The 14,427-nt window shown below is 35.5% G+C and overlaps 1 protein-coding gene across 4 annotated transcripts; it reads left to right on the top strand.

Moving 5' to 3' along the window:
* On the top strand, window positions 704–4,109 carry LOC104700114 (two-component response regulator-like APRR7). Of its 4 annotated transcripts, none has more exons than XM_010415582.1 (5): window positions 704–1,068; window positions 2,281–3,021; window positions 3,173–3,376; window positions 3,453–3,581; window positions 3,659–4,109. In XM_010415582.1, the coding sequence occupies exons 1-5, from the start codon at window positions 1,027–1,029 to the stop codon at window positions 3,764–3,766; spliced, it is 1,224 nt and encodes a 407-aa protein (XP_010413884.1). In that variant the 5' UTR covers window positions 704–1,026; the 3' UTR covers window positions 3,767–4,109. The 4 variants fall into 4 exon arrangements, with proteins under 4 accessions (XP_010413884.1, XP_010413883.1, XP_010413885.1 ...); XM_010415581.1 differs by having other exon boundaries at window positions 3,170–3,376; XM_010415583.2 differs by lacking the exon at window positions 704–1,068 and adding an exon at window positions 1,349–2,190 and having other exon boundaries at window positions 3,170–3,376.

Raw genomic sequence — 14,427 nt, 5'->3', positions numbered from 1 at the left:
TACCAAGCATTGACCCCTATGCTCAAAATGTCACAATCACAGAATTTTTCGTAGATGAATTCATTTTCACATGGAAAAGAATTCGAAGTTGGTTAAACATTGTTTTCGAATTTTATCTGATTTGTCTAAATATTTTTTTCTCTTCCGGCAAATATATATGCTTATTGTCCAAAGACATTTTATCTTTTACTTTATATATTTAATTTCCACTCATATTTTTCCGATATTTGACTGACCTGGTCGAAATCTTTTCCACTCCTTTGCGCAAAAATCACGAGAGAAGTCAATAAAATTAGCAAACGAAAATACAAGATAAAAAAAAATAGTATATATCTAAAAGAAAAAAAATAGAAAACTAATTCCACGAATATAGGGGCTTAATTAAGAAAAAAAAAATCAGTCAAACACGTCAAAATCCACGCAACAAGAACTGGGTCAAACTCATTGACCGGTCACTCCTAATGTGAAAGCAATTGTCCACATCAGCACCATTATATCTACGTGGCAGTGCCATGTCACTAGAAGTGGAGAATTCGAGGTCATCGCATGTAACATTCCAGTGCATAAGTTTATATATATATATAGATATATATATGTTCTGTGTAGATATATACAAATGTATACATACATACACATTAAGCAAAAGTATATATATATATGATGGTTACGTGAAACTCCCATAACCTCTTCTTTTTGTTTTTTCTTTTCGTTCTCCAGAAAAACTGTAATTAAGAAATTTTCATTTCTTCTCTGTCCAAACAGAAGAACCTTACTGTTCTGTTTTAATTCAATGATCATCTCTCTGTTTGTTTTTTTTCGGTTTTTGTTGATTTCTTTCTTTTTCTTTTTTCCAATATTTTGAATATCTTCGATGGATCAGTTTCTTGTTCATACATCATCAGTCATACCAACATTGTTCCACAAAGCAATATCCGTGAAGCCTCCTCGTTCTTTAATTTTCTTGCTATAATTCGATTTTTCTGGGGAATTTTCTTTTATTTTTCCCAAAAAAACTTCGCATTAAACATGTTGCAAGACGTGATCTCGTCTCACGATCAGCTTTCCATCGTAATTTTCTTCTCATTCTTGGTTTTATTCATTTATATGCATGCATGCGTTGTGTAGATCATATAAAACTCGAGTCTAATCTTATAAACTGTGTAATTTTATTAGGTCTTTGCTTTGGACAATCATATACAATTTCAATTAGTTAGTTTTTTTATTCTTTTTTCTTTTTATGAAACGTCATTTTCTTCTCCTTATATTCCATTTGATCTCTTTTTAAATTGCTTCATTCCCTTTTAGCTTTTCTTATTTTTTGGTGTGATTCTCTACACACTAAAGTTTATCTTTCGAATCCAGTTTTTGAACATTATCATTATCATATATATAGTTCTCATTCTTCGCCTACGATTGGTACTTATAAGCCAATAGAAAATCGTCACATGCATGATCTTGAAAAGTGTTCTACAAAGCAACAGTAATCATTTCACTATTTCTTTCCTATCTGAGTGTAGATTTAATTTTCATCAAACGTAAAACTCTGGTCACCTTGGGATATATTTTGTATTGTTTGATGCAAATAGAAGGACACATTATGTGAATTTTCACTAGGAGCATTGTGATGTGTTATATGATGATGATCATGATGAAGGTTTTTTACATGTTCTGATATTTAATGAAGTGCCCTTTACTTTTTCTTTGTGGGATAAAAATCTAGATGTTGGTTCATACCAGGCAATTTCAATTTTTCTTGTCAATACGAAAAAGAAATACCAGAATCAGAAAACTTTCCTTTTATAGAAACCACTCTTCTTTACTTTTTCTTTTTTAGCTATTCCAACTTCTTGTTAACATGTCACATGAAAGAGAACAGATGCATTTAATCTCTCTTTACCAACATTTATGCTCTCCTAAACAGAAATTAGAAACCAAAGAGAAAAAAAAAACATTGGATTTGATCGAGACACGAAAATCTTGGAGTGTTTTGATGTCTAAAAACAGAATAAAAACATCTTATAGATTCTGTCTAGACAATTAAGCCACGAGAAAAACAGATTTACTTGAGCATATTTATAAATATGCCTTAAAAACCAACCTTGTAACTACTTAAGGATCTCACCCGTTACTTTTTCTTGTGACTCAAGCAAATTTAACCTCTGTTCTCTTCTTTTGATGCTTGGCTTTAAAGTAATGTCTTTCTTGATCATTTACTATACTTTCTCTGCTCGATATAATCTTTAGATCTAATTAACGTTTCTTTGTTCTATATATCATCAGGATGATATCACGAGCCCTCTTAGTGCTCAAATCTTCGATTTCTGCGATCCACAACTCTTTCAAGAAACCTTCAATCAAACCTCTGAAGTCACCTCTACTTCAAACATTCTTGAGAAATCCGGAAGCTTCCATTCAAACACTAACACAACCACAACAACTGAGAACAGTAACAACAACAGCAAGAACACAGAACTTCAAGACGAAGAAGATGACAACAACAACACGGATCTTTCCATAATCTTTGACTCACAAGAAGATTTCGAAAACGACATAACGGCTTCAATCGATTTCTCATCATCTTCACTGCAATATCCAGTCATCGATCAACTCCTTACGGCAACGAGCCAAGACCAGTTTGATTTCTCTTCAGGACTCCAAGTTACTCACCAGCCTCCTAACATTTCATTCTCTGGAGACCCTCTGTCTCTACCAGCTGTTTCCTCTCTAGCTCCTCCTCCTTTACAATCAGGGGTTTTCGAAGAAGATTGTCTTTCTTCAGTCCCAAGTTACAATCCTGGCTTGAACCCTTCTTACTCTTTCTTCCGTACCTCCGGTTTACCGGCGTATATGAGCACCGGTTTATTATCTGCTGAAAGTAGTCTTGGTTTATTTCCCGGGAATAATCATGTGGGATCCGAAATCAATAAGCCACATGATCCATTCATGGACTTTCAAGCTGATAATGGTGGTTTATTCTGTCCTGATTCCATCAAACGTATCTTTAATCCAGAAGATCTCCAGGTATTGGGTTTTTTTTGTTACAAATATTATCCGGTTTACGTTTGGTTTATCTTCAAGGAGCTAATAAGATTTCTTCTGGTTTGGTTATGAAGGCACATGACCGGTTTGGTATTTTGATGTTATGCTAACCAGTTTACTTTTGTTAAAGAAGGCACTTGGTGTTGGTGGCGTCGAGAGCCAGAGCCACTTGATGGCGCCTCAAAGTAATTCAGCATTAGGACCGGTTGAGATTAATAATGCTTTAGAAGATTCAACGTTGAGCAAAGTTGGAAAACTCTCCCCTGAGCAAAAGAAAGAGAAGATTCGTAGGTATATGAAGAAGAGGAACGAAAGGAATTTTAACAAGAAAATTAAGGTTCGATTTTTATCAAACCAAACCGGATTAAACCGTTGGTTATGTTGTTTTCAATGATTTTTGTTTTTGTTTGTAGTATGCATGTAGGAAAACATTGGCAGATAGTCGACCAAGAGTTAGAGGAAGATTTGCAAAGAATGATGAGTTTGGTGAACCAAGTAGACAAGCTTCTTCAAGCCATCATGATGATGAAGATGAAGACGATGTAAGTAAAACCAAGTTATTTTAACTCGATTTATATGAATTTAGGTCGGGTCTAACAAAACAGATTTTGGTTTACAGATGGGAGTGAAGGATGAGGAACAATTTGTAGATTCTTCAGACATTTTTGCACACATTAGTGGAGCCAACTCCTTCAAGTTCAATTACCCAATTCAATCTTGGATTTGAGCTCCAAGAGCCACACCAAAAAGATTCATGTTTATAAACATGAATCTTATAGTCTTATATAGTTATATAAATCGTAATTCTATAGAGTTATAACTTGTCTATTTAGTTTTGTGATGCCCCTCTGTCAAAAAAAAAAAAAAAAAACAATCTAAGCAAAATCAAATGAAGATAATGAATAAATGGGTTTTAGGCAGGTTTGGTTAAATAAAACAGTAGCGAGAGTAAGGTTTTAATAATGTAACATAGAATTTTCCAAAATTTTCTAGATACAGTATGTTACACATATATAATATGATATATGATGTCTTGTATTTTGATCACCTGTGAACACTATATATAATCAGTTGAGTTATTCTCTTGCTCCTTTCACATTCTACGTACATATTGTCATATTTAGACCTAAACTCATTCTTGATTGTATAAGCACGATATATGTGCATGTTTGATGTCATATTTAAGGATGCAGTTATTGGGCTTTGTTTTCCACGATATGTTGAACTGGACCAACAACAGTGTTAAAGATCAATTATTTAATTAAGGCCTCCTTTGTAGCTACACCACCATTTAAGAATAGGTGTAAAAGCTCAAACGATTGACGATCGTGCCATAGTTTCCCAATCGTTTGATACACCACCATTTATGCGCATGTGCATGTTTGTAGTTTCCCAATGGTTGATTCTTAAATGATCGCATAAATGACGATCGTGCCATAGTTTCCCAATGGTTGATTTTTTTTTTTCGATTTCTGAAAAGGAAACCATATGCTAAAATAGACTTATAAGTCGCCCTGAAAGATCGGTGAAAACTGGACAAACTGAACCGAGGAACCCGATATTTTCGGTTATCGGCAATTGGGGGTTTGTGAGGAGCAAACCGTTCGGGACAATTCTAATCAGAATTCGGATTTGGTTTCGGGTCGGTTCGGTAATCGGAACCGATCGGTTTTACCTAAACCGAAAATTGGCAGCCATATACATATATATATATATATATATATAATTTTATCTAAACCCTAAGCTCATTTCTCTCTTTTTTTTCTTCGAGTTGTCTGTCTCCTCTCCTTCGCGATACCGCAAAAAAGAGAGAAAACAATCAAACATCTCCGTTCATCTTCTCTGATCTTTCACTCAATCAAATCTTCTCTTCTCCATCTCCGATTAAGCTTCATCATCTTCGACATCATCTTCATCATCTCGCCTCTCGTCTTTGTCTGGGGTTCAAACCCTAATCCGCAACGTAAGCTTTTCTTCTTCTTCTTTCTCCTAATCGTTTCTTCCTTCGATTAATTGCCATTCTCTGTATGTTATTCTAGGTTTTCATTATGTTTATGGTATCGATTTGGGGATTTAGGGTTAGGGTTTTAAAATCAATTTGGGGTTTTTATCATAAATGCTTATGGTCTTGTTTAATTGTTGTCTTGCGGTTTGTTTATGGTCATAACTTGTGTTATGATATGATTTGGGTCAATTAGGGTTAGGGTTTTAAAATCAATTTGGGGCTTTCATCATAAACGATTGTGGTCTTGTTTAATTGTTGTGTTGCAGTTTGTTTATGGTCATAACTTGTGTTATGGTATTGATTGGGGTTATTTAGGGTTAGGGTGTTAAAATCAATTTGGAGATTTCTTCATAAACAATTATAGTATTATACGGTTTGTTTTTTTGTTGTCCTACTGTTTGTTTATGGTCATAACATGTGTATTTGTATTAATTTGGGTCATATATGGTTTAGTGTTTATTTTAAAACTTCGATTGTCTCTGAGATTTAGGTGTTTTGTTTTAATGTTTTGAGATTAACAAATAGTAATCTCTTTTCTTCTTTGTGTGTATTGTAGATGTCTGAAGAGCACATCGACATGGAACCTCCACTTGAATCGCAAGTGACAGAAGCAGAACAAACTCAAGCTGAGAATAAGCGTAAGGCACCTGCTTCTGGAGCTGATAAGCCACCGAAAGCACGGAAGAAGTATGCTAAAAGAGCACCTTGCTGGGAACACTTTCTGCAAAGAGATGGAGATCTCACTAAGAGTTACTGTAAGTACTGTGGTGTAGAGATAGCGTGTGATTCGAAGACTGTAGGCACTAGTCCTATGATAGGTCACATTCGTATATGTAAGCAGTACAAGGATTGGGTAGAAAAGGAGAAGCAACAGGTTCTTAGTGGTGATAACAAAGGGAACTTGAAGGTGATTCAGTATGATCCACATCTGTTTAGGAGGTCAGTTACTGAGATGGTGGTAGTCAATGAGTTACCATTCTCATTTGTAGAATCTGAGGGTTGGAAAAGGTTTTGTTTCAATGTCTTCCCTATGTACAAGTCTTTCTCTAGGAGAACGTGCACTAAAGACATTGTTGGGATCTACCTGCAACAGAAAGCTGCCTTGAAGAACATGTTCGCTGTTGAGAAACAAAGGGTCTCTTTAACAACATATATATGGACATCTCCGACAACCTCCTACAACTACATGGTGATCACTGGGCATTGGATTAATGCTAACTGGGAAATGCAGAAGAGAATCCTTAGCTTTAAGGTCATCACAAATCACAAAGGAGACACCATTGCTAGACAGTTGCTGGACTGCATAGAAGATTGGGGAATCTCGAAGGTTTTTACAGTGACAGTGGATAATGCAAGGAACAATGACAAGGCATTGAATGTTTTTAAAGATGAGTTAAGGCTGAGAGGGGAAGTCTCCTTGGTTAGAGATGGTGAGTTCTTGCACATGCGTTGTTGTGCCCACATCCTGAATCTGATTGTTGGTGATGGGTTGAAGAAGGTAAAAGCAAATATTGTGGCTGTTCAGAATGCAGTCAAGTATGTCCGATCTTCTTTCACTCGGCTAAGGTCTTTTNGAGATCTCACTAAGAGTTACTGTAAGTACTGTGGTGTAGAGATAGCGTGTGATTCGAAGACTGTAGGCACTAGTCCTATGATAGGTCACATTCGTATATGTAAGCAGTACAAGGATTGGGTAGAAAAGGAAAAGCAACAGGTTCTTAGTGGTGATAACAAAGGGAACTTGAAGGTGATTCAGTATGATCCACATCTGTTTAGGAGGTCAGTTACTGAGATGGTGGTAGTCAATGAGTTACCATTCTCATTTGTAGAATCTGAGGGTTGGAAAAGGTTTTGTTTCAATGTCTTCCCTATGTACAAGTCTTTCTCTAGGAGAACGTGCACTAAAGACATTGTTGGGATCTACCTGCAACAGAAAGCTGCCTTGAAGAACATGTTCGCTGTTGAGAAACAAAGGGTCTCTTTAACAACATATATATGGACATCTCCGACAACCTCCTACAACTACATGGTGATCACTGGGCATTGGATTAATGCTAACTGGGAAATGCAGAAGAGAATCCTTAGCTTTAAGGTCATCACAAATCACAAAGGAGACACCATTGCTAGACAGTTGCTGGACTGCATAGAAGATTGGGGAATCTCGAAGGTTTTTACAGTGACAGTGGATAATGCAAGGAACAATGACAAGGCATTGAATGTTTTTAAAGATGAGTTAAGGCTGAGAGGGGAAGTCTCCTTGGTTAGAGATGGTGAGTTCTTGCACATGCGTTGTTGTGCCCACATCCTGAATCTGATTGTTGGTGATGGGTTGAAGAAGGTAAAAGCAAATATTGTGGCTGTTCAGAATGCAGTCAAGTATGTCCGATCTTCTTTCACTCGGCTAAGGTCTTTTGCGATGAGGTGTGACAATGGGAAGCTATGCAGAGGCGACTTGCCATTGGATGTTGTCACAAGATGGAATTCTACTTACCTTATGTTGAGTTCTGCTTTGAAGCTGCTTGTTGCATTTGAGAAGATGATGATGGAGGACACGTTGTACTGTGATTACTTCTTGGAAGAGGATGAGAAGACAAAGGTCAAGNTCTTTCTCTAGGAGAACGTGCACTAAAGACATTGTTGGGATCTACCTGCAACAGAAAGCTGCCTTGAAGAACATGTTCGCTGTTGAGAAACAAAGGGTCTCTTTAACAACATATATATGGACATCTCCGACAACCTCCTACAACTACATGGTGATCACTGGGCATTGGATTAATGCTAACTGGGAAATGCAGAAGAGAATCCTTAGCTTTAAGGTCATCACAAATCACAAAGGAGACACCATTGCTAGACAGTTGCTGGACTGCATAGAAGATTGGGGAATCTCGAAGGTTTTTACAGTGACAGTGGATAATGCAAGGAACAATGACAAGGCATTGAATGTTTTTAAAGATGAGTTAAGGCTGAGAGGGGAAGTCTCCTTGGTTAGAGATGGTGAGTTCTTGCACATGCGTTGTTGTGCCCACATCCTGAATCTGATTGTTGGTGATGGGTTGAAGAAGGTAAAAGCAAATATTGTGGCTGTTCAGAATGCAGTCAAGTATGTCCGATCTTCTTTCACTCGGCTAAGGTCTTTTGCGATGAGGTGTGACAATGGGAAGCTATGCAGAGGCGACTTGCCATTGGATGTTGTCACAAGATGGAATTCTACTTACCTTATGTTGAGTTCTGCTTTGAAGCTGCTTGTTGCATTTGAGAAGATGATGATGGAGGACACGTTGTACTGTGATTACTTCTTGGAAGAGGATGAGAAGACAAAGGTCAAGAGAGTTGGTCCACCGACTGATTCAGATTGGGAAGAAGTGTCAAGGTTAGTTAAATTCCTCAAGATATTCTATAAGGCAACTTTGGTATTCTCTGCTTCAAAGTCGGTGTCGTCTTCTGTATGTTACAAAGAAATTGTGAACATTGAGAGGGCTCTGATCGCCAAGTGTGCCAGTCCGGATGAGGAGACCAAAAAGCAAGCTCATGTCATGAGGGACAATTTTGAGAAGTACTGGGATGGATTGAACAACATGAATCCACTTGTCATCATAGCTAGTGTTTNACAAAGGAGACACCATTGCTAGACAGTTGCTGGACTGCATAGAAGATTGGGGAATCTCGAAGGTTTTTACAGTGACAGTGGATAATGCAAGGAACAATGACAAGGCATTGAATGTTTTTAAAGATGAGTTAAGGCTGAGAGGGGAAGTCTCCTTGGTTAGAGATGGTGAGTTCTTGCACATGCGTTGTTGTGCCCACATCCTGAATCTGATTGTTGGTGATGGGTTGAAGAAGGTAAAAGCAAATATTGTGGCTGTTCAGAATGCAGTCAAGTATGTCCGATCTTCTTTCACTCGGCTAAGGTCTTTTGCGATGAGGTGTGACAATGGGAAGCTATGCAGAGGCGACTTGCCATTGGATGTTGTCACAAGATGGAATTCTACTTACCTTATGTTGAGTTCTGCTTTGAAGCTGCTTGTTGCATTTGAGAAGATGATGATGGAGGACACGTTGTACTGTGATTACTTCTTGGAAGAGGATGAGAAGACAAAGGTCAAGAGAGTTGGTCCACCGACTGATTCAGATTGGGAAGAAGTGTCAAGGTTAGTTAAATTCCTCAAGATATTCTATAAGGCAACTTTGGTATTCTCTGCTTCAAAGTCGGTGTCGTCTTCTGTATGTTACAAAGAAATTGTGAACATTGAGAGGGCTCTGATCGCCAAGTGTGCCAGTCCGGATGAGGAGACCAAAAAGCAAGCTCATGTCATGAGGGACAATTTTGAGAAGTACTGGGATGGATTGAACAACATGAATCCACTTGTCATCATAGCTAGTGTTTTTGATCCTCGCAACAAGATGCAGTTTGCTTCCCTTTCCTTTGATCAGTTGTATGGCAAAGATACAATCGAGAGTAGGCATCTTTCTGTTATAGTTTCAAGTGCAATGAAGAAGTTGTATGAAGAATATTCTTCAAGGCTGACCAATCCAGTTGACATTCAAGCTAATGCAGAGGCGGAGCAACAGATTGGCGTGGATGAGTTTTCTGATGAAGAAGATGATTGTGAGAGGATCGAGACTCTTTACAGCAGGATGGTTCATTTTGGGGTAAATGACGATAGTGGCAATGAGTTGCAACGCTATCTGGCAGAGAAACCTGAGGTCATAGTTGAGAATAGGCTAGGGATGCCTTATGATGTTCTAAGTTGGTGGAGGTGTAACAACTCCAAGTTCCCAATCTGCTCTGAATTTGCTAGAGATGTTCTAGCATCGCAAGCCTCATATGTTGCTTCTGAGTCAGCTTTTAGTACAAGCGGCCGAGTGTTGGATCCGTATAGGAGTTCTCTAACTCCTTACATGGTGGAGGTTTTGGTATGCACCCAACAGTGGTTGAGGTGTTCATTCAAAACAGAAGAAGATGTGGCTACCTTGGTGCAAATGTTGGAAGAAGTAGAGTTTTTTGAATCTCTTGGTAAGTTAGTTTTAATGTGTCTTCTTTGGACTGTGTTCTTTAGTTTGTTTAAATGTAAATGTCTAACTGTTTTCTTTTGTAGATTCAAGGAATGCTCTAGCTCCTCCTCCATGATTACTCTCATAATATGGGAGGTATGTCTACTTATTAGTTAAGTTTCTGCCTATTAAGCTTAAGAGTATAAGTAGTATTTGTTTTGATTTACATATAGACATTGTTTCGTTTGCATGGGACAAGTAAGTAGGAAGCTGCACTTTTGTCCTTTTTGATGCACCTTTGCAGCGTTAACTATTGGAGATAACAGGGGATAGTACTGACTTTTGAAGCTGCTCTTTTGTCTATTTTTTGATGCGGACTAGCATGCTTTTGTAACAACAAACAACTCTGGTAACTGGTAAGAGTTGCTAACTTTTGGATGGTTTTGTAGCCTCTTCTTCATGTAATAGCTAGCTTAAACATTGATGATATGCTAGCTAAAACATGATAATATGCTAGCTTATTAGCTTCTGGGTCTGTAATGGTTGCTAGATGTAAAACTCGATCAAAAACTAGCTTATCCTCTGTAATGCTATGTAAGGCAATAACATTTGTCTTCTATTTTGTTGTTTTTGTACTATGTTTATGTTCATGTTGTATCAGGTGAAAAACATGTGAATTCGGTATAAATAAACCGAATTCTGCATGTCCACAATTGTTCTCGGAAGATTTTTAAAACTTGATAACCGACCCAAATAACCCGTCTACCGTTTGAACCGAACCAAATTTAATTTCTGTTCTAATTGGCTAAAATTTCTGAAATCCGAATTTTACACCAACCGAACAACCCGACCCGTATAACCCGTTTTTTCCGAACGCCCAGGACAATTTGTAAGTATTAGATGTTAAAAAAAAAAAAAAAAAAACTTCTAAGTNTTAACCGAAGACTGTTAAAATTTCTAAGTCAATAATTTCGAACCAAACGTCTAAAAGGCAAAGATTAAAATATAGTGATTTTGACTTTAGAGGTGAATTATGACATTGACCTCTTTGACAGGCCACTATCAAAATCTATGAATTCTGTGATTTTTATTCTATGAAAGGCCACCATATATTGAAGAGTTGAAACTTGAAACTATGCCATTTGACTTATAAACACGATAAATACAGTTTTCTAAAATTACGGCCATAAAATGTATTTATCTGTGTGTGAAAACAAAGTGATTTCACTACTGTTTTGGTTCCTTAATTTATCGTTTAATTGATCCTAATAGTCCAATGAATTATAAAATTCACGACTCCAATAATTAGTCTTTTGATAATTAACATCCGATCTTGATCTATCGAAAATAGACTTACACATGCTTGATCACGACACAATCTTATCAACTTCCAATCTGTTTTCTAACTTATATTCCAGGACATCTACACGTGTGTTACAAATTAATAATAATGTTAATAAGTATGATTTAAGACCAGACAAACTTACGAACTATATAAATCCAAGAAATAAGACTAAATCACACATGCATGAAAAAACATAAACTATATATGTTTGATGCTTCACATTCTTTTTTTAACAGATTAACACGGCTAGTGCAAAAAACATAAGGACCGGATTTGGTGGAGGAGAATCCTAGTTTGTACAAGAAGCATCAGTTTTTTAATACGATAGTCGGTAGGTCGACTGAATTAAAACGAATAATTAAAGTCATAGTTATTAACATATACAGTAATCTTCTAGATGAATAATTGAACTGACATTTACGATCTTCAAGAGGAATAATACACACATATATATATGTAGTGGAACTAAACTTGACTACATTATTATATCAGGATTTCACGTATTTGAATTTTGAAATTTAAATAAAATACGCAAAATGCAAGTGAAGATGCAACAAAATGGTCGAGTCAATCATGTGCAGCAAGCTCACGGTCTGGAATGAGACAAACTAGTTTTGTAATTTTGTTGGTTGGTCCATTAGATTCTCACTATTCGTACATAAAAATATCAATATATGTTCTAAAGCCTCCAAATTTCCAATTGTTTAATCATTTATAAAAAAAGGCAAAATATGTATCGTAGGGTTTGTTTTATAAATTTCAAAAAATATGATGGTATAATATTCCCATTATTGTATACCTATACTGGAAGTCGACCATTTTCTGATAAGTCACTCAGAAACTAATTTTCTAACGACTACCGTTTTTATCACGCAAGCATACAATTCAGAAACCTCTTATTTTCTCAATGATGTTGTTCTTACCTATTTATAGTACTTATTTCTCAAAATTTTACAATACTCAAATTACAAAACTAACTACAGAATTTTGGAACTTTGTTGAAATTCATATAGAGTAGAACCTCTATAAATTAATACTCTTTAAATTAATACTCGCTATAAATTAATAAATTATTCCGATTCCAAGTTGGGCCGGTGTAAAAAATGACACATTTCGATAAATTAATAAGATAATAAAATTTTTAGAAATATTATGTAAAAATATGGTCCAATCAATATCATAAATGAATAATTAAATAATATTAAGATATATATATATATATCTAAGAAAATCTAGTGAAATATGACTCTATTGTTGTTTGCATATTCTTGAATTTGCATTCTTATTGGAGCTCATCTCTAATCTTTTTCATTCTTGTCTTCTCAAATCACATCCAAAAATTATGGAGAGTCCTAAATGCAATACTTACTTTTTTACATGTAATTGGTTTAAAATTACCGCAATATCTTCTTCGATTTCATCATTACCATGAATGATACTAGTAGCAATTTCTTCTAAACTCTAAACATCTAACATTTATCATTTTTACCTAAACTTTAAAGTTAGCAATTACGATAGACAAGATTATAAATTAAGAAAATTCTTTAAAAATATGAATGATAACAGAAGTATCTTATTTTGTAAGATAAATTTCAAAATTATGAAATTAAAAATCTCTTTATTAATTTATCGATAAATTAAAACTTCTATAAATTAATAAAATTTCATGGTCCCGACCTTATTAATTTATAGAGGTTTTACTGTACTATGCTTGAAATTTAATAAATTTCAGATTTTGATGCGCAACTAAATTTCTGTCCTTTTATAACTATATCTAAAATAGGAAAGACAATATAACTAATAATTAAAATATAATTATATAGGAAAGAAAATATACCTAATAATTAAAATATATAACTATATAGGAAAGAAAATATTAACAATACAAAATAAATAGAAAGCTAGAATGGTTTTTTGTAAAGAACAATATACGAATGATGAGGTTAACTCGATCACGTCTTGGTAAATAAGTAAATAACCGTGGACTAGTTGTAAAATAATCGAAATTTCTTTTAATATTCAAAACATTAGACACCCAAAATTTTCAAAAGATCCGGCTAAATCTTGTTAGTAAATTTCCCACACTACATATAAAACGTCAAAATCAAAACCTAACCTAATCGTATGAATGAATAATCGGTGGACTAATTTGTTTTGATCCACTATATTATCCATATGATAAATATTACAAAAAATAAATCAATAATTTGAAAAAATAAATTCAAATAAAGTTATTATCGAATATTTGTTTTTTTTTGATGAAAAAAAGAAATAATAGAGAAAAAGGAAGAAGAATATAGTGCAAATAGAAAAGGGAATAGAAGAAAATGTGGGCACTATTTCTGAAACAATAAGTTCTCTCCCTGCTTTATTGCCCAAACAAGTAGCCATCACCATCTTCCTTTTGATTCACTCTCTCGATCGTGCCCACCAGCTCACTCACCCTTAATCCCCACACTTTAAACAAAAACCCTAATCTCTCGAGTTTTGGAGGACGGAAGAGAAAAAAAAACACACACACACAACACAAAGAAGTGGGTCCGTAAGCCCCCTTCCTTAGTAGTGGCCATAGTCAAGTCACCACACACACAAAAGAAAAGACTTTCTTTTTTCTCTTCGTTTCCATTTGGTACTTACTTACTAGTCTGACATTAACGTGCCTTTGTGACACCTGTTGATGTATTCTTAACTGAGTTTTACAATAAGATGAAAAAAAAAAGAAAAAGATATTTATGAAAGGCATAGATGAAGATGAAGATGTTGATGTAGTCGCTGCACTAGTTCAGAGTACTACAAGAAGTAGTTCAACGAAGCAGATAACATGGAGCTGAAAGAAGGTTAGCAGCTAAGGCGATTAACATTCAAACCATGAAGTTTATGAAGACTAGAAGCTTGGAGAAGAGTCTAGAAGCATGAAGAGATTCCTTTTTAGTAGAAAAGGAAACATGATGAAGAATTTCCTATTCCATAAAAGAAAAGGAAATTTGCAAAGAGATTTGGCAATTCCTATTAGGATTAGAATAGGAATTTAAGCTTGTATGGCCAC

Source organism: Camelina sativa, chromosome 7 (genome assembly GCF_000633955.1).
Source record: "Camelina sativa cultivar DH55 chromosome 7, Cs, whole genome shotgun sequence".
NCBI classification, from domain to species: Eukaryota; Viridiplantae; Streptophyta; class Magnoliopsida; order Brassicales; family Brassicaceae; genus Camelina; species Camelina sativa.
The sequence above is the reverse complement of the archived record's forward strand: the minus strand, read 5'-3'. Positions and strand labels throughout refer to the sequence as shown.

Coding starts and splice junctions, on each gene's coding strand:
- LOC104700114 (XM_010415581.1), top strand. CDS start 1,027: ATGTTGCAAGACGTGATCTCGTCTCACGATCAGCTTTCCATC. Junction 1,069..2,280: donor CTCACGATCAGCTTTCCATC/GTAATTTTCTTC, acceptor ATATATCATCAG/GATGATATCACGAGCCCTCT. Junction 3,022..3,169: donor TTAATCCAGAAGATCTCCAG/GTATTGGGTTTT, acceptor CTTTTGTTAAAG/AAGGCACTTGGTGTTGGTGG.